The sequence below is a fragment of the Ipomoea nil genome, unplaced genomic scaffold (assembly GCF_001879475.1).
Source record: "Ipomoea nil cultivar Tokyo-kokei standard unplaced genomic scaffold, Asagao_1.1 scaffold2975, whole genome shotgun sequence".
Classification (NCBI taxonomy): domain Eukaryota; kingdom Viridiplantae; phylum Streptophyta; class Magnoliopsida; order Solanales; family Convolvulaceae; genus Ipomoea; species Ipomoea nil.
In genome coordinates this window covers 2,165,959-2,191,631 of record NW_017619403.1, presented here as the reverse complement: position 1 = coordinate 2,191,631, position 25,673 = coordinate 2,165,959, and the positions used below count along the sequence as shown (strand labels likewise).

The 25,673-nt window shown below is 34.4% G+C and overlaps 3 protein-coding genes, 1 non-coding gene and 1 pseudogene across 7 annotated transcripts; 4 read left to right on the top strand and 1 right to left on the bottom strand.

Moving 5' to 3' along the window:
- The first annotated feature begins 435 nt into the window (after window positions 1-435).
- Window positions 436-15,215, top strand: LOC109163056. Its single transcript, XM_019311775.1, has 18 exons — window positions 436-588; window positions 778-1,048; window positions 1,132-1,228; window positions 1,317-1,441; window positions 1,577-1,661; window positions 1,957-2,089; window positions 2,187-2,471; window positions 2,564-2,797; window positions 2,877-3,049; window positions 3,155-3,173; window positions 3,279-3,336; window positions 8,216-8,353; window positions 10,899-11,075; window positions 11,225-11,293; window positions 11,364-11,805; window positions 11,891-12,819; window positions 12,910-14,127; window positions 14,215-15,215. Exons 1-18 carry the CDS (start codon window positions 436-438, stop codon window positions 15,213-15,215), a joined length of 5,607 nt encoding a protein of 1,868 aa, XP_019167320.1.
- A 55-nt stretch (window positions 15,216-15,270) lies between these two features.
- On the top strand, window positions 15,271-15,866 carry LOC109163055 (annotated as a pseudogene).
- A 296-nt stretch (window positions 15,867-16,162) lies between these two features.
- On the top strand, window positions 16,163-19,844 carry LOC109163117 (carbonyl reductase [NADPH] 1-like). Its single transcript, XM_019311842.1, has 4 exons — window positions 16,163-16,382; window positions 18,258-18,516; window positions 18,976-19,170; window positions 19,316-19,844. The coding sequence occupies exons 1-4, from the start codon at window positions 16,291-16,293 to the stop codon at window positions 19,709-19,711; spliced, it is 942 nt and encodes a 313-aa protein (XP_019167387.1). The 5' UTR covers window positions 16,163-16,290; the 3' UTR covers window positions 19,712-19,844.
- Window positions 19,845-20,080: 236 nt separating this feature from the next.
- Window positions 20,081-20,152, bottom strand: TRNAT-UGU. Its single transcript has one exon. It is a non-coding gene; the product is annotated as a tRNA-Thr (tRNA).
- A 2,682-nt stretch (window positions 20,153-22,834) lies between these two features.
- LOC109163118 (succinate dehydrogenase assembly factor 2, mitochondrial-like) lies at window positions 22,835-25,261 on the top strand. 4 transcript variants are annotated; one of them, XM_019311846.1, is made up of 5 exons: window positions 22,835-23,045; window positions 23,140-23,226; window positions 23,319-23,445; window positions 24,706-24,774; window positions 24,867-25,261. In XM_019311846.1, exons 1-5 carry the CDS (start codon window positions 22,957-22,959, stop codon window positions 25,011-25,013), a joined length of 519 nt encoding a protein of 172 aa, XP_019167391.1. In that variant the 5' UTR covers window positions 22,835-22,956; the 3' UTR covers window positions 25,014-25,261. The 4 variants fall into 4 exon arrangements, with proteins under 4 accessions (XP_019167391.1, XP_019167392.1, XP_019167389.1 ...); XM_019311847.1 differs by having other exon boundaries at window positions 22,836-23,045; window positions 23,149-23,226; XM_019311844.1 differs by having other exon boundaries at window positions 22,838-23,045; window positions 23,140-23,238.
- Window positions 25,262-25,673: the final 412 nt, after the last annotated feature.

Below are 25,673 nucleotides of genomic sequence, written 5' to 3'. Positions count from 1 at the left end.
CGTTGTCTTATTTAAAAAAAAACGCACATAGACAACGGTTTTAAAAAACCGTTGTCGTTGTGGTGTTGTCTTTTCACAAAATACACAAAGACAACACACTTATAACAACGGTTAAGTAAAAACCGTTGTCTTTGACAAAAGTGTTGCATCAAAGACAATAGTTTTGGACTAAACTGTTGTCTTTTATACAAAAGACAACACTTTTCTTAAAAACTGTTGTCTTTCTAATGTTGTCTATGTGCATTTTTCTTATAGTGAATATTCAAATTCACATTAATTGAGATGTGCGATTTCCCAAACATAGAATGCCGGTATCTTTTTTTTTTTTTTTTTGAATATCCAGTATGTATAAATACCGGGCTTCTTCATGGCAGAACACTTCAGAAAATTCTTACACTTTACAGCCTTTTCGAAAGCCACTTTTGGTGTTTCAACATGCCTTCCATGTTCATTGCTGTCAGAAACATTAAGCCGGAACACCAGCAAAGGGCAATACGAGTTAGAGCAGTTCGTGTGTATGAAGTTCCTGAGAAAAGGGGAGAGTGGCAAGTCAGTAAGAGCATGGAAGTTTTGTTCCATGATGAAGAGGTAATTTTATCTATTTGCCAATCTGGTTTTGTCTACTAATCATGCCATGTTATCTAATAATCTTAGTGTGTTTTGCTGTCTATAATCTTCTCATCTAATGGTCTTTCAATTAAGATACTTTCATGCCATGTTATCTACTCATCTTAGTGTGTTTTGCTATCTATAATTTTTTTCCTATTGTATTCGCAGGGAGACTACATTCATGCGAGTATCATCAAGAAAGACATTTTAAAGTATAGAGATACAATCAAGGAAGGGAAAGTTTTTGAAATCAAGAACTTCATGGCCTCTACAAACTACTATGTCTACAAGATTACAGAGCATGGTTTCATGCTCAAATTTAACTACAAAACACAAGTGAAGGAAATACATTCTAATGGCTTTCCTTGCAAAATGTTTAGATTAAAGAGTTTTTTGGCTTTGAAAGATCCTGATGATGTGAATGACAAGGAGCTGATTTGTACTAAATTAACTTTCCTAACTGCTAATATGTTCTTTATTCTACTTTTAGTAGTTCTTGCTAATATTTTGTTCATTTTGCAGATGTTATTGGAAGGGTAATTGAGATTTACAATCCTGTGGACAAGATTGTAGGGGGGAAGGCCACCAAACTAATCGACTTTCAAATTGAAGACAATGCGTATGTTTTTTAAAATAAAATTGATTACATTCGAAAATTTTGCTCTTTTTTTTTCATACTTTTGTGTTTTTTTCTGTTTCTAACCCAGTGATAACACCATGATGTGTACACTCTGGAATGAGCATGTTTCTTACCTGATGCCTTTTTACAATAGTGATTTGAAAGAACCACTGATTGTTGTCATTCAATGCTGTAGGGCCAAAGTTGTGGGTGGTGAGTTTCTATACTGTTTTCTCTTCTAATCTATAGGTTCAAATACTCTATATTCTATACTGTATATATATATATATATATATATCATACTATATATCTTAAAATACATGCATCTATTCAATATTTTTATTTCAGGTGAAGTGAGAATAACCAGTTCCTATGATGCGACGAAGCTGTGGTTTAATGATGATTGGGAAGAGTTTAAAGAGTTTAAGTCAAAGTAAGTTCATCTTTTAGATTTATCCTATTTTTTTGTATCTTTATTAATGTGTGCTCTACTTTGTACTTCTGATTTTAGTTATGCCATATATTTTTTTTAACATCTGAATACTGGATTAAAAAAAAATACACTGTACTGTGTATATATATTGAAATACCATGATGTACAGTGTATTCATTTCTTCAACTTTACTCAACTACCAATCAAAAAATAAGATAGATATTTTAAATGTTGTCTACTGTATTGTTGTAGGGTGTTTTAGACACATCTAACCAAGTTTCTAATGTTTTTGAAGCATGAAAGCTCAGGGTACTCCAATGAGGAGTCTCAGTACTGGCACACTGCATTCCAACTCTACAGGCATTAGTGATTTTAATAATGCTGTTGTTATTGTCACTAACTGCCATGATATTAAGAAGGTGAAAGAGGTAATCCACAAACTAAGCTAGCAATTCTTTCTTTTATTTGATGTAACTGTATTTGGTAAGTGCAATATACACTTACAAAATTATTTGTATACTATAGGATGGGGACTACTATGTTGCTGCTGAGATTCTTGGGTTAGATTTTGAGGATGGTTGGTACTACCTATCGTGCCTGAAACTTGGATGTAATAAGAAGCTTAAAGAACAGGAAGGGACTCTTTTTTGTACTAAGTGTAAAAAGACTTGTATGATGGGTACAGCTAGGTACAAAGTAGTTGTTATTGCTCTTGACAAATCTGGAGATGCTCCAATGTTGCTTTGGGATAGGGAAGTTACAGAGCTTGTGGGTATTCCTGCCTCTATTTTGTATGCAAAATACAAGGAGGTAAATTCTTATAATTTAATGTCTACATTTTTTTTCCTAAACTGTTTATGTTATATGTTTTTAATTTTGTTATTTATCACCTATGTAAACAGCTTGATGTTGAAGTGCCACCTGAATTGGATGCTATAGTTGGAATGAAGATGCTGTTTAAGATCAACTTCAAACTGGCTCAAAAGATGGGCCCCAATTACCCATTCAATGTTGTTAGGGTTGTAAGGGATGAGCACTTGCTTAAGACCTATGCTGACAGGTTTGTGGAGCATGAAGAGCAAGACTTAATGTTAAGGATGATTGAGGAGGAAACTAACACCGATGCAGTTTCTGGAGTAAGAATTATAAACCCTAAAGTCTATGAGTTTTTTTTTATTGGTTACTAATAGGCTTTTCTGCTTTACTTACTAATAGGAAGATTCTATTGGAGTTGAAGTGAATAGCCCTGCCACTGTCCAGACCTCGCAAAAGGAAGGAGAAGACAATGCTGAAAACTCTGGGGCTATTAAAAGGTCACTTTTGGATGAGTTTTCATCATCCAAAAGTAGGAAGAAGTTGAATGACTCAGAAATCAAACAGGAAAAGTTGTAATTGACATTGATGGTTGAAAGTGTTTGTTGTTGGCCGGACATTATCCAGACAATTTTTTTTTATTTTCCTAAGACTGTGATGTGAAACTTTCTTATTTTCAGTTTTTCGGATGTTTTAGAAGTATTATCTAATGTTTTTAGTTATTGCCTAACTGTTTAGTATAATGCATTGGTGTATATACTGCTATTAGAACCTGTTTTGCAGTTTTTCTACTTTTCCTTTCAGGTTATTAAGAGTAAGGATGAAAGGTGTCCAAGTTTAGCAAGGATTCCATGTGGCCAAGGTTTTAGAAGGCAGACAGGATGGAAATATTTTGGCAAGCAACTTAGACTTTGTAGTTGTGTTTTTTTATATGTTCAATTACATGTTAGAGTTTGTAAGTAATATTCCAATTCTAAGACTTTATATCTAAATATATTGTGCCTAAAAAATTGAGTTAGTTCCAATTACCTATTTGCACAATCTTCTTCTACTCTGCTTGCAATTCTAAGACTTTATATCTAAATAAATATATTCTTCCTAAAAAATAGAGTTAGTTCCAATTACCTATTTGCACAATCTTCTTTTACTCAGTTTGCAATTCTAAGACTTTATATCTAAATAAATATATTCTGCCTAAAAAATAGAGTTAGTTCCAATTACCTTTTTGCACAATCTTCTTTTACTCAGTTTGCATCTCTCCAAAGCACCTGATGTCCAAGGTGGTATCCATCAAAGTTTTCTAGCACATTTAAAAAGAAATTAGATAACAGCAACAAAAAGAAGATTTTTGTAAAGTCATTTACATTACTGTGTTAACTACAAAACCAACAATCTCCTTTAAACGGAAAAATGTTTTGATCCTACACAAATCTGACTTTTATACTGATATAGAATAAAACAATTGAACAAATTCCAGGTGTCAAATAGAATAGAATTACAAATAGATTAACAGTGTCGATACTCGAGGACCATTTGTTGAACAAAGACATTTTATTCAATGTGTCTATTATTAATAAAACAAAGTTGTTTCTTCCAATAAAAAATATTTAAAGAATATTATGATACATAGAAGAACATTATACCACTTTTAAGCTAAGAGAAAAAAAAAGTAATTTAAATTTCTGTTTTAATAAAAAAACTGAGAATCTCCTTAAATAAATAAAAAAAAAAAAAACAGAAAAGTATGATCCTACTCAAATAGCACTTCTATACTTATATAGAATAAAATAATGCACCAAAGTCAAGATATCAAAGACACTAGAAAAAAATATATGAAGTTGGTCGATAGTCGAGCACCATTTCTTAAACAAGGACATTTTACTGAATGTGTCTAATATTAAAAAAACAAAGTTGTTGCTTGCAATAAAACACATTTAACGAATATTACGATATATACAAAATAATTATACCAGTTTTGACCAAAGAGAAAAATAAAAAGTTATTAACATTACTGTGTTAACATTAGTGAGTTCTATACTTATATAGAACCAAACAATGCACCAAAGTGAAAGCCAGTAATGGAAAACTATTGCCTTAGAAAGTTAAGTGAACAAACTTACAAACGGTGCAAGTATATGCATACAAACTAATCTAAATACAGCCAAGTAAAGAGGAAGTCTTAACCTATTTGCTTATATGACCATATTGCTTTTAGTGGTCTTTTATTGATTGGTTTTTTTCTGCCGGCTGCTCTTCAATTTCTTCAAAGCTTGAATTCTTTCATTCTAATAAGAATAACAACAACAAAAAAATTGGTTAGAAGTTGTGTTCATAATATTTAATAACAGGAAAAGGATAAAGTAAAATAACAGAGAATTGAATATGATTAGAATCAAATAATAAATGTATGTGTTCAATGTTGTTACAACCTCCCTAAACAAATTGTCAAAAAAGAATTTAAAAAAATAAGAACTTGGTCTATACTTGATGACCATTTGTTGAAAAAAGTCTTTTTAAATCAAACTGTATATTGCCTTACAAACTAAAGTGAACAAACTTACAAACTATGCAAGTATAACAATACAAAGTCATCTAAAGTAAGGTAAATCAAGATAGAGTCTTAACCTGATTGCTGATATGGACATAGTGCTTATTTTCTGCTTGCTGCTCTTCAATTAATCCACAGCTTGGATAATTTTCTTCTAAAACGAATAAAAAAACAAATAAAAAAGTTAGAATGATCATGTGTTCAGAATAAATAATAGAAGAAATTTGCTAGCACATTTAGAAAGAAAGTAGATCACACCACCTAAATCCAAGATTTTAAATGTAATGAACATTACTGTGTTCACTAAAAAACTGAGAATGTCATTTCATTAGGAAAAAAATTTGATAGACTGGCATAACAGAGAATCTTGAAGAGTTTTAGAACCAAAGAATCAATCTGTGTGTTCCATGTTCTGACCAATTATATAAAGAAATTTAAGACAATGGAATTATTGGCCTGTTGAGTAAAAGTTAATCATTCTTAGGAAAAGAAACACATTCCCTAAACATTAAATATAATTGATGGACATCTATCATTAATATTAACAGAAAACTCTTCAGTTCCAATCCTTTTTTCGAAATCAAGGCAAAAAGTTAAGTAAACTACAATCAACACATCTAAAGAAAGATGCCACATCTAACTACCAACACAGTTCTCCAGTTTCAGACTCCAGCCAAATAGACAATTCACAGAGACATTTTCAAGTACACACAATAGACATGCAATGAGGAAAATCACTAAGTCAACAATTATAGGCATCAAAAGGAAACCAAGTGAAGAAAATAAAGGTAAGTTCGAAACTTATCTTTTTGTTTTTGAAATGAAGCTTCATTGTAGCATCCCTCTTGCCGTGCGATTCTGTTGGTCTTCTCCATCTCCTCAAATAATTCCAGTATGTCCATGAAAAACAACATGATAAAGTAGACTTATTGGTTAGGATTTGTTTGTACCAGAATATAGCTATAGCATTTTGAACATGATATTTACACAGTTAACAGTAATTTCAATTGTGTTTTTATAGCAACACTACAAAGAAGACGACCTAAAACCCTAATTTTTATGAATCATACAAACACACAATTGAGAGCTTTTATCTATGATTCTCGACATGCATGCTTAGATCCAGTAAATTAGATCAAGTTTAGAACAAACAACAGTGATAAATCCGAACCCTAATCAAATTGATTGGAAATTAAATGCACACTAACCTTAGTAGTACGAAATTAGCTTCACTGCAGCGTGATTTCCACCATTTACTGTTGTTGAACACTACGATCTTTCACGGAAATGAAAGATCGCGATTATGTACTGAGAATCGGGGAGATGCTCATCTAGACCAGTCTAAGATTTCTCCGGAAACAATGTTCAGTAAGAACAGTTGAAACCCAGATTTCCACTAAGCACTAATCTAGGTTTAGGAGAGACAGAGAGAGATCGGAAGTGAGCGGTGAGAGGGTGAAAAACAGATCTGTTCGGACAAAGGAGAAGGAGAATGGTATTCACCCTTCTTCGTCTTCTCATAATATTCCGACCGAACAAACATATACTCCGTAATATTATATATTAATATATATATATATATATATATATATATATATATATATATTATTTGTATATATAACGTTTGCTCAAACCAATTTTCTATATATATATATATATATATATATATATATATATATATATATATATATATATATATATTGTTATATAAATACATAAATAGATTTAAATAGTTTATAGATATAAATTAATAAATATATATATATAGTCTTCATATTATTTAATGGTGTGATTGTTATGTGTAATTAATTAGATACATTATTTTTCATGGTAATGATATCGATTGTGCACACAATTTTGTGGACCATGTTATACCTACAAATTTGTCCAGTATACTTGCGGCAGGTTATTGTTTATATCAATTGCAGTTTCAGGTTATAGGCTACCATAAATATATTATCCGTTAGGTGTGTTTAGTGTCACAACAACTACTTTCGTCAGAAGTGTTACGCAAATCTTTAACAATTATAAATTATTGGTGTGCTCTGAACTATGTTATGTGTAATTCATTTTTACGATTTTTTTTATTTGAAATAATTTTTATTTTAATGTTAGATTTTATATTACAGAAAATGAATTAGGCAACTCATCAACAAGAAATAATTCTGCTCATGGAAAACAACAGCCTTCGGCAATAAATTCTTCTCGCATTCCTTTGGGAGGGTGTTTGTCTCAAAACATCACACCATTGAGTAACATTACTAACGGCAAATGCCCTTAGTTGAATTCATATACCTTCATTTTTTAAAAATAAAAAAAAAAATTATCTTTTTAATTAGGTGCACAAATTGACTGTAAAATTATATTGTATAATTATAATGTAAGTAATGTACCATACCAATGTACATGGAATACTTTAGTATCACAATAATACTTTGATTGGTATTAATGGTATTTATTGTGCACTAAATTATGTGGACCATGGTCTACCTAATAATTGTTCCACTTATTAGGTAACTCTTATTGATAGCAATTACAATTTCAACTTATAGTCTAACATAATTAATAGCGTTAGGTGTGATTAATTTATATAATTTTAACTGCTATAATTACTGTTGTTATTACTGTTGTTATTATAGTATTCTAATTTTTTTTTACATCACAGCAAATTATGTAGGCAACTCATCATTAATGACTAATGCTGGTCAAGGTAAAGACCAACATACGCCAAATATTCGTAACCAAATGCCGGGGGGCGGTTGTCCGTCGCAAGATACCACACCATTCAGTAACATCAGTAACGGTAAATCCCCGAGAATGAATTGATATACATTCATTGTGAATTTAAATATCCTTATAGTTTTAATTGTTAAAAGATGTTTGTAAAATTAAATGTTATATTTTAAATGTAATTTATGTTGAATAATATAAATTTGTAATTGTTCTTTACAATAGTTACATTTTTTTGGTTATGTGTAATTAATTAATTAGATTGTACTTAACGATATATACTTTTACATTCTAACTCTATTTAGTTTGCACAAATATATGCGGACCATGGTCTACCTAATTCTATTCGATTACATATTAATGTCGTGCAATTGAACAAATATTTATGTTATGTCTACTAATTTGTTTCGAGTATAAATTATTGGAATTATTTCTTAATTTAATGTTATATTTTATATCACAGCAAATTATTGCGGCAACTCATCTTTTACGAATAATGCTGCCCAAGCTAAAGACAAACGTACGACAACTACTCCTTACTCAATTCCCCTTGGAGGATGTTTGTCTGAAAATATCACACCATTGAGTAACATCACCAACGGTAAATCCCCTAAGATTAATTGATATACATTCATTGTGAATTTAATTATAATGTAACTCATGGTCCATAGAACTCGGTGTGTAATTGTAATTTCACTAATTTGTCTTCATATGATTTACTTTTTAATATCAATTTCTAATTTTTCTTTAAAATAGTTAAATTTCTTTTATTATGTGTAATCAATTTGTTGGTTTGTACTTAGTGAAATATACTTTTTCATTCTAATTCTATTTATGGTGCACAGATTTTTGTGGACCATGGTCTATCTGTTGGTCCCAAAAGAGGTAAGGTGAAAGTCTAGAGGGGGGGGGGGGGTGAATAGACTTTCAAACTTTTTCGCACAATATAACAAAAGGTAAGCCAGAGATAAACCAAGACTCTTAACTAGATTGTTAGAGTCAGGTGCACAGCGGAATTAAATAAAAGATACGGTGTGTGTGTAGATCGTGTCAAGATTATTGACGTGAGAAGCAAGCAAGAGCAGTAAGTAAAGAAAGCAGTAAAGAACACAAGGCAATTTATAGTGGTTCGCGAGGTGATGTAATCCTCCTACTCCACTTGCTCTTTTCTCCAAGAGCTAATTCACTATATCCACCACTTTTTGGTTCCAAGATACAATGAATTCCGTGATCTAGTGCTTTGATCACCAAGCCCACACTAATCACGCCCAGTGCCTCCGACACTGCTGCTTCGGGTTTCACGTCGCCGCGTTACTTTCCCAGGATTTCACAACTCCGTGCTACTTTCCCCCCGTCTTCTACGATCCGGTAGAAACGTATCTTCCGTGATCTGGTTCTTTGATCACCAAGCCCACACCAATCACGCCCAATGTCTTCCCGACACTGCTGCTTCGGATCTCACAGCTCCGTGTGACAATCCAGGATTTCACAACTCCGTGTTACTTTCCTCCTTTCCCTTGTTTTGCTCCAAAACAAGTTTTGCCTTGCTTCCAACTTTGAGATTCTGTAGATGATCTTCGTTGATGCGCTTAATCTCTTGAAGTTGATGAAGATTTCAACACTCTTGGATATTTCTTTTCTAAGATCTGTATCACTCTGAGTGTTTATCACACAAAAGATATATCAATTTAAGCTCCTGAGATGGAAAGCTTTCTTTGAATTTTGTATGCTCTGTTTAGCTCTGTATTCTTGCTCTATTGCGTTCTTGCTTCTTGTTTCCAAAGCTTCAATCTTCATCCTTTTATAGCTGGTAATGAGAATCCGTCCGTTGGAAAGAAACGGTCTCATTTTCGAATTTTGCTTAGCTGTATAGCCTTTTGTCAGAAGATAAGATAACGTTGCAGATCTTGTCAGATATTTCAAATTGAGCTTGAGGTTTCAGCAAAAATGGCGTCCCATGAATCTCCATCTGGTGCAGATCACGCCAATCTTCAAAATATAATCTCCAATATAATCCCTTACTAGTTAGACTAGTATTTTTGCTCCTGCAACTTCTGTTTTTCGTGTATTTCGTGTATCTGGGTCTGTATACTGCTTTCAGACTTCATCTCTTCAATTGACTTGGAAATCTCTTCCCTTGTGAAACTTCATCCCTTTCTATTTTGGGAAATGAAATCTCTATCCCTTGCTAGATTTGTCTCATCCCTTACTTGATTTGGAATTGCAATCTCATCCCTTGCAATCTATATCTCCAATTGAATTGAAGCCTTGTAAATCTCATCCCTTCAATATTGATTTCCCTGTACCAATTCTCCTGATGAAATTGCATCCCTTCACTTGTAAACTTCATCCCTTAGTCAATTTGGAAATCTCATTCCCTTTGACTTTGCAAATATCTCATCCCATAGTCAAATTGGAAATCTCATCCCATTGACTTGCCTCTTACTTGATCAGATGGAATTTTAACTTGGCTTCTTTAAAATATGTGAGATGTGAGATTTGAACTTGTGACCTTGCACATAATATTTCAAGCTTCTACCATCTCGTCCGTACAGCCTTTTAGTCATTTTCTAGTTTCACTTGGTGTACTCCTTTCTTTCCATAGATGCTTGATCTTCAAGATAGCTTCATGCAAACTTCTAGTCACGTTCTATCTTCTTCGGGATTTTTGAGGGATTTTCTCAAATTTCATACGCATACATCTTCCTCTTCTGTTTGCCATTTTCTCTTGACAAATTCTTGATTTTTGGCTTGATATCTTCTTCATCCATTTCCTCAACTAATGAATTTATTTTTCCCTTTCTTGGTCTAAGACTCGACTTAGTCTAATAAAATAAAATTGGGGATCTACGAATAACAATATGGCTTATCAAAATCTATTACAATTTATTCCTAACACTATCTAATAAGTTTTCCACTAAAATAGAATACTTATACCGTCAAATTAATTTTTCATTTTCTAGGCTAGCATAATGTACACTTTAGGTGTACTTAATTTATAATATTAAGACTTCTATAATTTATTTTGTTATTATGTGCTACCAACTATTTTTTTTTATAGTCCACTAAAATGTAGTGGTTTAAATTAAACGTGACTTTAAACGTTGTTATACTTTACCCGTGTCTAATATTCCGTACGTGTACAGTACGTTCGTCGAATACACAGATCGGTGCAACCAATTGCCAGCCATTTGTTTTGGTAGATAAAGAAAATCCTGCATCGACGATAACACAAGATGAATTGGCAAATCGTAAACCATTACATAAATATGGAATTCCCGATGACCATGTAACAACAAGAGACTTGCTATCTGCCTTTGAAGGTGAATGTAACCCTACAATGATCGACGCACCAAATACGTACATAGTTGGTAAGAAGATACTCTAGCGGTTATTCAAACAACTATAAGTAAAGTACATATGCAAACCTTAAACTATTAAAATTGATTTTTAAATGTATTTCTAATTTTAGATGCAAATATATTGAGAAACGATGATAGGCAAAACTTCGATATGGGGACATCGTCTGATCCACAACATGGTATGTAGATTTGTTTTATAATTCCTTAAAATATCAATCAATATTTCATTAAGTATATATTTTGTTTCAGGTCAATACTGCGATTTTGGTGATGCAACAAATAAATGCGTCCATTGTGGGGCTTTCTTTTGGTTTGAAGAAAGGAAAAAGAATTTGTCAACAAAAGCATCTCCACTGTTTATGTTGTGTTGCAACAATGGGAAGATCAAGTTGCCGGAGAATAAGTTGCCACCAAAAGGTATATTTGATCTCTTTTTCGACAATGACGAATTATCAAAAGAATTTCTACACAACATTAGGACCTACAACAACATGTTCTGCTTCACATCCATGGGAGGTAAAATTGACAAGAGCATGAACAAGGGGGGAGCACCTCCAATTTTTCGATTAAGTGGTCAAAACTATCACCTAATGGGCACTCTACTTCCAGAACAAGGCAAAGAACCTCATTTTGCCCAGTTATATATATACGACACGGCAAATGAAAAGATCAACCGTATCAATGCTGTGAGGTACAAAAGTTTGCGTATTAATACTAATCATTAGATACTATTTTTTATCTTGACAACTATATACATCAAGTTTTTGTTGTTGTAGGGCTAGTGGTGAGCAAGATGACATTCATGTAGAAATAGTGAGTGTCATTCAGAAAGACCTCGATGAAAATAATGTTTTGGTTAAGTCTTTTCGGATGGCTATGTCTGAGTTGGATATTAATCCATGCGCCGAGGTCAAAATAAAGTTGTTGGGAAAACGAAATAGAGATGCGAGGACCTATAATCTGCCGCAAGTTTCAGAAGTAGCAGCGTTAATTGTGGGAGATCTGGATACCAGTATTGAAGAGCGTGATATTATTGTTCAATCGAAGGGCGGCCACCTACAGAGGATCAGTGAATTAAATCCTTCATACTTGCCGCTGCAATACCCTATTTTGTTTCCATATGGCGAAGACGGTTACCGAGAAGACATTTCATTCGCTGACGTGTTAGGCAAGCGCTCCTCAGGTGGTAGACAGAGGATTAGTCCCAGGGAGTTTTTCTGCTACCGCATACAGTCTAGACCGTCAGCTCCGAGTACCATATTATTTGCAAAGCGGTTGTTCCAACAATTTGTTGTAGATGGCTACACAATGGTTGAGTCTGGAAGACTGATTTATATAAGGACACACCAAAAAAGCCTAAGGTGTGAGAGTTATAGTGGATTGACTGATGCTTTGACAAGGGGTGAATTAAGCCCTGCAGCCCAAGGTCGCAGAATAATACTACCTTCAAGTTTTACGGGTGGTGCTAGATACATGATACAAAACTACCAAGATGCAATGGCAATATGTAGATGGATTGGATACCCAGATTTATTTATAACCTTTACATGCAATCCGAAGTGGCCTGAGGTGCAACACTTTTTAAAAGACCAAAGGTTGAAGCCAGAAGATCGGCCGGACATAATTTGCCGGTTATTCAAGATTAAGTTGGATGCTTCGATAGCCGATTGTCGAAAGAATAAAATATTTGGCTCTGTGGCTGGAGGTAATATTTTGTCCTTTCATTTTAAATCAATTTTGATACAATTTTATGTAATTACTTAATCTTATGATGTTTATGTCTATGTTGTTGCAGTCATATATACAATTGAGTTTCAAAAGCGAGGTCTTCCTCATGCTCATATATTACTTTTTTTGGAGAAAAGTAAAGAAATTAGGCAAGTTCTTACTCTAGACAACATTATTTGCGCAGAGATTCCAGATGAAAAGAAAGATGCAGAGTATTACCAAGCGGTAGAGGAATTTATGATGCATGGTCCATGTGGAAAAGCGAGGACCAATTCTCCATGTATGGTAAATGGGCGATGCTCTAAACATTTTCCTAAGAGATTTGTTGATAGTTCTACATTTGATGACGATGGTTACCCGGTATATAGAAGGAGAGACAATGGCAGTGTAGTTACAAAGAACGGTATCGCCTTGGACAACAGGTATGTGGTACCGCACAATAGATATTTATTGCTCAAGTACAAGGCTCATATAAATGTCGAGTGGTGCAACCAGTCACGGTCAATCAAGTACCTCTTCAAGTATGTTAACAAGGGTCATGATCGGGTAACCGCCGAGTTTTACAAAACAGGCAATGATGACGAGAATGGCAAAGCAATAGATGAGATAAACATGTACTATGACTGTAGGTACATATCCCCGTGTGAAGCGGTCTGGCGTCTGTTTGGTTTTGATATACAACTTCGGGCGCCTTCGGTGGAAAGGTTAAGCTTTCACCTTCCTAATCAACAGAGTGTGATATTTGCAGATGATGATGCTGTTGAGAACATTGTGAATAGACCTACGATAGCACAGAGCATGTTTTTAGAATGGTTCGAAGCTAATAAAACATACTCCGATGCGAGAGAGCTTACTTATGTTGAGATGCCAACAAGATTCGTTTGGAAGAAAGACCTTAGAAAATGGCAGCCACGAAAGAAAGGGTTCTCAATAGGACGTATATTCTATGTCCCGCCAGCTACTGGTGAAATTTTCTATTTGAGGTGTTTGCTGAACAAAGTCCGCGGCCCGAAAAGTTATGAAGATATTAGGACTGTCAATGGGGTGCAATATGACTCATTCCGAGATGCGTGTTATGCAAGGGGTTTAGTTGATGATGACAACGAATATGTTGATGCAATAGATGAAGCCAGTCATTGGGCGTCAGCAGATCAATTGAGGAGATTGTTTGTGATATTGCTAATGAGCAGTTGCATGGGGAAACCAGAAATAGTTTGGCATGCCGTTTGGCAACATCTATCAGACGATGCACAATTCAACGTCCGTAGACAACTGCAGAACAAAGGTAATCGTACATTTTTTTTTTTTAAATATTAAGTCAAGTTTAACGTACTTATGTTATAACATTAAATTTTTATATATATTTATGCAGATTTTGTGTTGACCGATTCGCACAAAATGAACTTTGCTTTAGTAGAGATTGAGAAGCTATTATCTAATCATGGTAAGAGTTTGAAGGACTATCCTGAGATGCCAACTGCAAATTTTGGTGCCTTAAATGTTATTGCAAACAGATTTATTCAAGAAGAATTAGCATACGATTGTGCCGAACAGGAGAAAGAGAATCAAGAATTGGTAAGGCAGTTAACAGACGAACAAAAGGCAATATACAATGAAGTTTTAACTGACGTGGATCGCCAGGAAGGGGTGTTATTCTTCGTTTATGGTTATGGAAGGACAGGTAAGACTTTCTTGTGGCGAGCACTTTCTTCCGCATTAAGGTCTAAGAGTCAAATAGTGTTCAATGTAGCTTCTAGCGGCATAGCTTCGCTTTTATTGCCCGGTGGCAGGACGGCACATTCTCGGTTTGCAATTCCGATTTCTGTTAATGAAGATTCCACATGCAACATACGTACCGGCAGTGAACTGGCGGAACTTCTTGTGCAAACAAAGTTGATAATATGGGACGAAGCCCCCATGATGCATAAATTCTGCTTTGAAGCCCTGGATCGAACTATGCGGGATTTGATGCGCTTCATAAATCCAATGAGTTCTAATATGACATTCGGTGGTAAGACAGTTGTTTTGGGGGGCGATTTCAGGCAAATTTTACCAGTCATTCCAAAGGGTACTAGACCGGATATAGTTAGAGCGAGCATTAGCTCATCCTATCTATGGAAATCCTGTAAAGTCCTAAGGCTGACTAAAAATCTACGTTTGAAGAGTGTTCAATCAGAAACCGAGTGCAAGGAGATCGAGGAATTTGCAAAATGGATAGCTAATATAGGTGATGGAATTATTGGGTGTCAACTTGAGGGGGAGTCAGAGATTACTGTTCCTGAAGATTTGTTGTTGAAGTGCGAAGATGACCCTATTGCTACAATTGTTGATAGCCAATTTCTGACTGGAAATTGCCGATTTGTCATATCTTAATCATAGTGCAATTTTAGCTCTAACATTGGATGTGGTAGATGCCGTTAACCAATACATGAATGATCATAATCCTTCTGAGGGTAAGACATACTTGAGTTGTGATTCTGTGTGTAAGTCAGATGCCAATGTTGACATGTTAGCGGATTTGCACACTCCCGAATTCTTGAATGCCTTGAGATGTTCTGGAGTACCAAATCATGCATTGACATTGAAAGTTGGATCACCTGTTATGCTATTGCGAAATATTGATCACACATTAGGATTATGCAACGGTACAAGGTTGATTGTTACAAGGTTGGTTGACCATGTGTTGGAAGGCAAAATCATGTGCGGTACAAATGTAGGAACCAAAGTATTGATTCCTAGGATGTCACTTACACCGTCAGATCCAAGATTGCCTTTCAAATTTCAACGAAAGCAATTTCCTTTGATGCTATCTTATGCCATGACAATCAACAAAAGTCAAGGACAAACGCTTGCTAAAGTTGGGTTGTTGTTGAAAAACCGGTATTTAACCATGGACAACTATACGTAGCTATTTCAAGAGTTAGTAACCCCAGGGGTTTGAAAATTTTGATTTGCGGGGAAAGTGTACCATGTCTTAGTATAACTAAAAATGTTGTGTACAAAGAAGTCTTCAATAATGTATAATAACATTCAAGAATTTATTATTTAAAATTTAGTATTTGTGCAAAATAATACGTTTCCTATTATGTTTCTTATTCTTATTATATTATACGTAATATTCTATGTACTATATAGGTAGTGTCCCTTAATGTATAATAAAACTACTATATTTATCAATGTATAATAAAATCACAACTTTTCATTTCACATTTTTACAGGTTCAAATAACTATATTCTATATTGTATAAGTGTATATATATCATACTATATATATAGCCGCTCATCGTACTGGTGCACCTACTTAGTTATTTAAAAGCCAGGGAGGACTTCGACTCACTATTACAGACACACAGTCCTCCATTCTCTTCGTCAAAAACCAAAACTTAACCAGCGGATAAAGAAAACGAAAACTGTTGTAAAAGCTCACAAAAGCTGAAGAGGAGAAATTATGAATAAGAAAGAAAGAGCAAGGGAGAGAAGAGAGAAGAGGCGCCAAGAGATTTGTCTTCTCCGCTCCATTCCCTATTCAGATCATCAAAGGTACAAAAGAAATTCCCAAAGATTCAATCTTTATATCATTTATTCATTTTTTAAAAATCAATTCACTTTATCTGATGGTAAATATCAGGGGGTAATATCAGTTCACGCAGAAAAATTGCCATTTGAACTCGGGAGGAGAAGTGTGTTCTTGAAATTGTTCCATTTTGTTCCAGGAAAATTGCTTGAAAATGCTAAAGAATGTATAGAATTTAAGTGTTTAATGTATTTTGGGTAATCAGATGTTTATCAATTTCAGAGTTAAAGTGTAGAAAGTGCCATTTAGTTGAAGTCAATTATGTTGAATGTGATTGCCAATATACACAAGAGGGTTTTAATCTTCTCTTTTGTTGGAAGGGCAAAGGAAGTAAATAGTTTAGATATGGGATTCTCTAAACAAAACTGGATTTTGAGCTATAACAAAACTTGAAATTATATTTTAGCTTGAGCTTTGGATTAATGACTCTTGATGCCACATTGACACTGTATTTTTGTGTCTAATTGTTCTTGGGACATATTAATTATGTGGAAAGGAGAAAACTGGCCTCTAATTCGTATCTGTTGTTCGTTTAAAAAGTTCAGATAGTTTTCCTTAGAGTGATATGTATGTGTTTTGCAACATACTTGAGAAATTTATTAGTGCCTGAACGTTGAAAACTCAAACAGCATGATGCAATGTGGAAAAGGTTTCATTTTGGTAAACAGTTTAGAGCTCCACCTTGGCGTATTGGTAATAATGTAATATTGAATTGCCTCTATGAACAATGAAAATTAATTGTTTGGCCCCTTTCTTTCCTTCCTTATCCACTTTCTTGGGACAATGTGTCTTGAGTACCAGAGCCAGACTATTCTTCAGAAACTGTAAATCCATTTTATGACGGGGGTGTTTGATAAATAGCTGTTAGCTGATTGGGTTAGTGGGTTTGACTAGTTGATAGCATTAGCTGATTTTAGAAAAGTGTTTAGTAAATTAGTTGTTAGCTGATAGCTGATTACATGCAAAATGACTTTCTCAAAAAGTTGCTTTGAGCATCTCTTTGAATTTTAGCATTTTGGAGCAATAAGCTGTAACCAAAAACTAATTAATCAAACACTTATATTGATTGTTTAGCCAAGTCAAACGGCTAATAGTGGTCAAATAAGCCAAAATTGGCTATAAGCTAACTATATTACCAAACAGGACCGACATCTTTTTGTTAATGGCAACTTTCTTGGCTATTTTGATTTTCTTATTGAGTTGATCACAAATTCATGAAGAATAATTTTGCAGATTTGCAATTAATATAGTCATTATAGTATAGGGCACTTGGTTATTGTGTTGTGCTAGGCTTGGGGATGGTTGATGTGAATAACCTCGCTTTTATTTTCCTGAGATATTCTTTTCTGGGCTTAAACCCATGACCTGATTGCCAAGAACTGTGCACTTGAATACTATGCCAAATCATAAACACAGTTCATATTTGGACAAAGAAAGAGGATAGATGGATGACATCCTTAAGGTTATTCCTTAAAAAAAATGATCAAAGCCATGAAAATTATTTAATTTATTTATGCAACTATTATTACAGCTTTTTGGTGTATATAAGATGGTGTGATATTCCTGATTATGTTCATGTCTATTGAATATTAGTGCATTTCACATTTTAAGTTATAATAATTGTCTACATATGGCATTTCTTGATCTTACTTTGATCATAGTTGGAATTTTCAAAAATGGTTTGTGAATCGAAATATAAGTATGTAATATGCTCCCTCTACTGAAAGATATCTTGTGGTAGATCACCAATATGGGCGATATATTCTGAGTTTTGGTTGGAGAACAACCATAGTACTTTCCGTTCAAATGCATAATGGACCGATATGCTGATTTATGTTCAGATGGTGGACATCAGACACAGTCGCAGTTGTGACTGGTGGAAATAGAGGAATCGGATTTGAGATCGCACGCCAGCTTGGGATGCATGGGTTAACAGTCGTTCTTACTTCACGGGACACAAGTGTAGGTGAAGAAGCAGCAAAAGTCATGCGAGAAGGGGGCTTGAAAGTGGCGTTCCATCAACTGGATGTTGTGGATCCTTCGTCAATAGAGTCATTTTCTACTTGGCTAAAAGAACAATTTGGTGGTTTAGACATACTGGTATGATATGTTATCCTCTTAGTTAGGCGCTAGGCGGGCACCTAGGTAGCCGGTCGCCTAAGGGGAAAATCGCCACGGTCTAGGGGCGCCTAGGTGGGCGCCTAGACCGATTTTTGCAACAGTGGTTAGGATCAAGCGCTTACTGCTTACGCCAAAAGCTATAGCTAGTAGCGAAGACGCAATTTTATTTCCTTATACCGCCACACACTTTCGAGAGGCAGGGTGCTAGACTTGGCCCTTCACCAGCCTCCGCCCAACAATCCCCCTAGCCACCAATTGATGGACTTGGCCCTTTACCAGCCTCTGCCCAACAGGGTGGAAGATGTTGGGGGGGGGGGGGGGGGGGGGGGGGGGGGATATGTTGTGATTCTTTCTAGCCAATGCTATGTTGTATTATCTGTATATTTCCTTCTCTTGTATTTTCCGTCGAGTATTCACTAACGCCTAGTAAACACGTAGATAAACAATGCTGGAGTCAATTTCAATCTTGGCTCAGAAAACTCTGTGGAACACGCAGAAACAGTTATCAAGACAAACTATTATGGCACAAAAAATATGATCAAAGCCATAATACCATTAGTGAGGCTTTCAACTTCAGGTGGTCGAGTTGTTAATGTGAGCTCACGGTTAGGAAGACTGAATGGAAGGCGAAATGTAAGGCTCAAATTTTTCCCAAATATTTTTCAATTCCTCATGATGCTAAGTTTTGTTAGAATGTTAGTTTTACTCGATATTCCTTAGAACATGCATTTTCAGTCATCTTAGTTAATAAAGCTTAAAGCATTTTTGATTTTTCCAGAGAATCGGAGATGTTGAATTGAGACACAAACTGGAGGACATAGAATCGCTATCAGAGGAACTGATTGATCGGGCTTTGAACACATTCCTAGAACAAGTAAAAGACGGGACTTGGGAATCTCACGGATGGCCTCAAAATTTTACCGACTACTCACTGTCAAAACTCGCGGTAAATGCTTTCACTAGGCTAATGGCGCGGGAACTTTCAGACCGCCCTGACGGCCAGAAGATATATATAAACTGCTATTGCCCGGGTTGGGTGAAGACTGCCATGACGGGTTGGGCAGGGAATCTTCCTCCCGAAGAAGCAGCCGATACTGCAGTCTGGTTGGCGCTGCAACCCGACTTATCTGTGAGTGGTAAGTTTTTCGCGGAGAGACGAGAGATCAATTTCTGAGGCTGATTGGAGATTTTGATGAAGAGATGGAAGGAAAGCTGGTGTCTTGTGATCTATATTGCTTAACCATTGATTTTCCTTGGACATGACTGCTTTCCCAAAAGATTATTTGTAAAAAAATATAAGAGTTATTGGTATTTAAAAAAAAAAAAAAAAACATTTATGCATAATTATGTTTAATAGCATGATTGGTTCGTGAAAAATAAGGTTTTAGGAGAATTTATTCCACATAATTGTTGTCTGCAGTCTGCTCATGTTAAAATGAGAGCAAAAATGCTGTCCCAATTATATTCGAACTTTTAATTGTTGTCTCCAATCAGCTCGTGTTAAAATGAGAGCAAAAGCAAAAACGCTCTCCAAAAATGTCTGTGCCCCCATGCAGGATCGAACTACAGACCTTCAGTTTACAAGACTGACGCTCTACCACTGAGCTATAGGGGCTTGTTGAGTTAACGTAAAGTATATGTGATATTAGTATATAAAATTATTTAGCGAAGATGAATGGAAAAGAAAATAAAAATTATTAAACATAATTCACTGACATTTTCAACTACAAATCTCTTTTATTCTTCAATGCACTTTTTGAATTAATCAAATATATTACGAATATTTTATTATGTGTGACTATTATCCTAATTATTGTATTTCTAGATTAAATAAAGAATTATGTGTCCCTTGAATTAACGAAGGGTCAAGTCGCAACTGACTCCTGAGACTTTTCATTTGAGAAGTCATAGTTATATTGCTTGACCACAAGGCCTTTGGCGATATATGAATTTGAAGATGAATTTTTTTTGACCTTTTAATTGATCCGGTAGAATAAAAATAGACAGATCAGTCGCTTCTTACTCGTCTTTTGAAAGCCAGAACATCCCACATTTTGATTACAGATTTAGAAGAATAAAAATCTAACTTGAAGAAATATGTGTGCATGCTGATGAAAGGAATCACAAATTGTTTTAAATTGGAGTGTAAAATCTAAATTTTCAATTTTACTCTTTATTTTAAACAAACTTAACGTAAAAGCTAACAGATTACCATTTTGACTTAAAATTTAAAAGTCGAAGCCCGAAAGATCACTTAAAAAAAATAAAAATCAAGGGACCAATTTGAAAAAATGTCATAATCAGAGGACCATTTTAAAAATTAACTCTTTATTTTTTATTTAGATGATTATATTTGTGTATTTATATACTGACCCGCATCTCTTTTTTTTTTTTTTTTTTTAGTTTAATTAATAGTGTCAATTTAAAAAATTGCATAATGTATATGTATATATTATATAAACAATTAACAAAATTTTTGAATTGTATCAAACATTAGAGTCCACTTTTGCAGGATCCCAATTCAAAAATTATCTGTCAGTTAACATATTGGAGGTGTTTAGTAAATGATTGTTAGTTGATAGATCATAGATGTTAGCTAATTGGATTAATAGGTTTGATTAGTTGATAACATTAGTTGATTGTAAAAAAGTGTTTAGTAAATTAGTTGTTAGCTTTTAGCTGATTACATATAAAATTACTTTATCAAAAAGTTGATCGAAGAAGTAACTTTGAGCAGCTTTTTGAATTTTAGCATTTTGGAGTAATAAGTTGTTACAAAAAGTTAATTAATCAAACATTTATATTGATTGCTTAACCAAGTTAAACAACTAATAATGGTTAAATAAGCCAAAATTTGACGGATAAACTAACTATTTTACCAAACAAGGTCATTATGTACATTCAATTAATAAACTATGTGCATGTAATTATTAGGGATGGCAATGGGTCGGGTGTGGGTCGGGGAGGGATACATCCATCACCCAACCCACCTTATATTTTGTCCACCCACACCCACCCCAACCCGCATCAGGTGGACTTTTTGAATAGTTATGCTGTGCAACCGTGTGCACCATGCATGATGCACATGATTGCAAAACGACGTCGTTTTGACTAAAAATGCGCGTCCCATTTTTTTTTAAAAAAATTCAGTTTCAATTCCCCTCAACAGCATTATTGTGGATATATAGTTATGAATTATTGTGGATATATCGTTATAAATTTGTGGATATATAGTTATGAATTTATGGATATTTAGTTCATTCATTGTGGATATTTTGTTCATTCATTCTGGATTTTATGTTATTCATTCACTGTGGATATATAATTATGAATTTGTGGATATATAGTTATGAATTTGTGGATATATAATTCAAATTATGCACACAAAAATACTATTGCCGGGAATCGAATCTGATTTTTTTTTTTTTAAGTGGGATGCGCGTTTTTAGTCAAAACGACGTCGTTTTTGCAACCATGTGCACCATACATAGTGCACACGGTTGCACAGCACAATTTGCGGGACTTTTTCAAAACCCACCCCACCCCCCATCGAGTGCTGGTGCCCACTACGGGTACACACCACTTATAATCTTATTATTATTTTTTAAAAAAATAATATTTAAATTACCTACACATAATAAAATAATAAAATTCATTAGTTATATAAAACATAAAATAATAGAAATATTTAAATATAATAACTAAATTGTTAATTTTTAAAAATAAACTTAGTAGTTTTTATATAAAAATAGTAAAAATTTACATGAAGTTATAAAAACTTTTATAAATAACTACATGATGAGTCGAGTGAGGTTCTAGGCAGGTTTTGTACATACAACCCGAATCTAACTCGACCCACCGCTGGTTTACTTTTTTAAGATCCATCCCCGATCTACTACCACCCAAAATAACTCGATCGGGGTGGATTCGGGTGAATATCCACAGGGGCGGATTGAAATTGCTATCACTAGTAATTATGTAAATAAATTGAAGATAAATATGGAATAATATGTTAACTACATACACATAATATGTTACCTGTAGGTACATGATTATGTGTTTTTAATTTATTAACATATATATAAATTGTTAGCTGCAAATATATAATATGTTAACTGTAGACATATAATTTGAATGTCATTTTAAATCATGATTCATAATATAATGTGAATCCTGATTCGTGATATAATTTGGTGGATCGCGTATGAATATTATGTAACAAATTTAAGGGAATAATATTGCTTAAAAAAACTTACAAAATGTTGGTTCTTGGCACTTTGGCAGTGCGGTTACAGAATTGGCCCATTTATAAGCGGATAGAGAAAGGCCACGCAACGACAACTTCGACTATTAAAGCATAAACCTCAACTTCTCCGACCTGTAAACTCCTTTGCCTGTCTTCTTGAAGAAAGAAAAACAATGGCGATCACGAGAAGGTCTCTTGTATCCTCCTTCGCTCGAATTCTCCTTAATCCCACAAATCAAACTTCACCGATCCCCTCCAACAGGTACCAAATCCAATTTATTCTCATCGAGCTTGAGAATACTTTCCAATTTGTGCTGTTCATCGTAATCAGCAGTACATTTCCTTAATTTTTCTGTTCTTATCAGGCCGCTTTTGGGTTCTTTCTCGCGTTTGTGCTCTTCTAACCTAGGTATCGATCTCTCCGATGAAGAAGCCAAAAGGCGGTTAGTCAACAGGTGCCTTATTTTGGTAATTTTGTTTAATCTTAAACATTTTCGATCATTTTTAAGATTCTTGTTTTTTCTTGTGTTTTTAGGCTTTTATATAGGAGCAAACAAAGAGGGTACCTTGAGCTGGACCTCATTCTGGGCAAATGGGTGGAGGATCATATCCATTCCATGGATGAAACTGGAATTAAGGCTCTTGTTCATGTTCTTGATGTGGTAATTTTTTTATTATTTTCAAATTTCTCTTTTTACTCTTGTGTTTGAGTGTTTCTGTTTTCTCCTATAATCTGTGTGGCATTCTGGCATAGTTTTTACTTATACCTGCATTTCATGTTTGATTCTTGCTTGTTAGTTCAAACTCTGAGAGGAAATGACTGATAATCTTATTAGTCAATCCTTTTCATAATAGTGATCACAGCCAATTTCCTATCCCTGAAAAAGAAAAAAAATAGAAAGACAAAGAAATAAGTACAAATAAATTATGGGGTGTTTGGTAAATAGCTGTTAGTTGATTGGGTTAGTGGGTTTGACTAGTTGATATCATTAGCTGATTGAAATTAGTTGTTAGTTGATAGCTGATTACATGCAAAAATGACTTTCTCAAAAAGCTTATTGAAAAAGTTACTTTGAACAGCTTTTTGAATTTTAATAGTTTGGAGCAATAAGGTGTTATAAAAAGCTAATTAATCAAACACTTATATTAGCTATTTAACCAAGTCAAACAGCTAATAGTAGTCAAATAAGCCAAAATTAGCTGATAAACTAACTATGTTACCAAACAGGGCTTATATGTTCTTTTGGCATTTCACAAAATATGGATCCTATAATTTCATTATTTGATCAGTGCAGGGATAAAATTTGTATCAATTTGTTTTTATGTATGGTCAATTTGGAGGAATTCAGTATAACTGTACAAGTTTATGACGAATTCCTCTATGAAATTTGTGGTCAAATGAATTTTCCGAAAGTTAGTTTAGGGAACTATCAAGAAATTGTGACTTGGCTGGTATTTGTCACAAGCATGGTGTCAACACCGAACCAAATGATGAAAATTCAATGGTTGTTGGATCAGAAGCATTTAATCTGATCTTTAGGTGCTGTTCGGGAATGATACATTGTGAATGGCAATGTATTAGGTAATGCAGATAATCAGAATGTATTGTCGTATGGACCATGACTGGTGTTTTTTTAATGAATCCACGGAACATTTGAGGTATTTCTGTTGTTTCGGAGACACAAAAACGTTGATTTCTAGTGACAGGATCGGAGATTGTTATACATTTCAAGTTTCAAGAGAAATTCTTTCTTGGATCTTCCATAAGGCGTGGGGTTCTTATCTTAAGCGTATTTCATTTTAACATGAACAAACTCAAACTAAGAACCTATTGACCGTACAAAACAGGCATTAATAGAGCTATTTTGTCTGCTGGCAAATCGAACAAATTTATTCAAGACGATTTCTTCTCGTGATTGCAGGAGAATCCTGATCTGTGGAAGTGGTTGACGGGTCAGGAGCCAGCCCCAGATGGAATAAGAACCAATCCCGTGAGGAATCAAACAGACTTGTGCAAATACGATTTGTCATTCTCGAACCCTTTAACTGTTATCTAACTGCATTATATTGCATTTTGCTCTAGGTGTTCACTTCCGTCCACACGAAGATCATGAACAACCTTGACAAACACGCTGCTCCTGAGACCCGAGCAACTACCGGGCAGTCGTGGGTGAGAGGTTGGGACGATTTCAAGAGAGGGCGAGACAGCCCTATAGCCGGGAACCAGTAGCCTTGTTTAAGACAAGTGTTGAACAAACTCGTATAAAATATAGAGAAATAATCATGAAGTGAATGGCTGTATTAAAATGTTGTGTAGATTTAGCTCAAAGTACAAATAAAACCTTAGCCATAATCCATTGGGTGTGAAACTATGAAATCTTATGGCTCTGAGCATATGACACCAGATTCAATAGTAGTACATATGAATCTTCTGTTCTGTCTGCATAATTTCAATTCTGTGATTCTAGTTAAAAGGTACTTTTTGTAAGTTATATGGTAATTGTAAGATTTGTCCTTGTTGATTGTGCTCACTTTTCGTCTCTATGTTATACCTGACATTGCAAAATTCGTCATTTTCTTTTAACCGGTCTTACTCACTTTTTGTTTTAAGCTATAACTGACATTGTCCCTAATATTAGGACGAAATTTACAACGGTAGTTATAGGCTTATAGCTTAGCGATAAAAAGTGAGTACGACTACCAATAGTTCTTATTTGGTCGAATCTTTTTGAATAAAATTTGTTGGAAATAATAGCATGTTCAACACTTTCGATTCTTGAATTGTTTCAATTTTGAAAATTTAGTCTTTGTTAATTGATTTAAACAGGTTTAGTCCCTTAATTGCCTATTACGTTGTACTTTCAGCATATGATGTTATATAATTATCAAA

What these genes read in the sequence shown, in the direction of transcription:
- LOC109163118 (XM_019311844.1), top strand. Translation starts at nt 22,957, where the DNA reads ATGGCGATCACGAGAAGGTCTCTTGTATCCTCCTTCGCTCGAATTCTC. An exon ending in TTGTTCATGTTCTTGATGTG is followed by an intron (nt 23,446 to 24,705) that starts GTAATTTTTTTA and finishes TCGTGATTGCAG; the next exon opens with GAGAATCCTGATCTGTGGAA. An exon ending in ATGGAATAAGAACCAATCCC is followed by an intron (nt 24,775 to 24,866) that starts GTGAGGAATCAA and finishes ATTTTGCTCTAG; the next exon opens with GTGTTCACTTCCGTCCACAC.
- LOC109163056 (XM_019311775.1), top strand. Translation starts at nt 436, where the DNA reads ATGCCTTCCATGTTCATTGCTGTCAGAAACATTAAGCCGGAACACCAG. An exon ending in TTTCAAATTGAAGACAATGC is followed by an intron (nt 1,229 to 1,316) that starts GTATGTTTTTTA and finishes TTTCTAACCCAG; the next exon opens with TGATAACACCATGATGTGTA. An exon ending in TAGACAACTGCAGAACAAAG is followed by an intron (nt 14,128 to 14,214) that starts GTAATCGTACAT and finishes ATATTTATGCAG; the next exon opens with ATTTTGTGTTGACCGATTCG.
- LOC109163117 (XM_019311842.1), top strand. Translation starts at nt 16,291, where the DNA reads ATGAATAAGAAAGAAAGAGCAAGGGAGAGAAGAGAGAAGAGGCGCCAA. An exon ending in CCCTATTCAGATCATCAAAG is followed by an intron (nt 16,383 to 18,257) that starts GTACAAAAGAAA and finishes ATTTATGTTCAG; the next exon opens with ATGGTGGACATCAGACACAG. An exon ending in GACTGAATGGAAGGCGAAAT is followed by an intron (nt 19,171 to 19,315) that starts GTAAGGCTCAAA and finishes TGATTTTTCCAG; the next exon opens with AGAATCGGAGATGTTGAATT.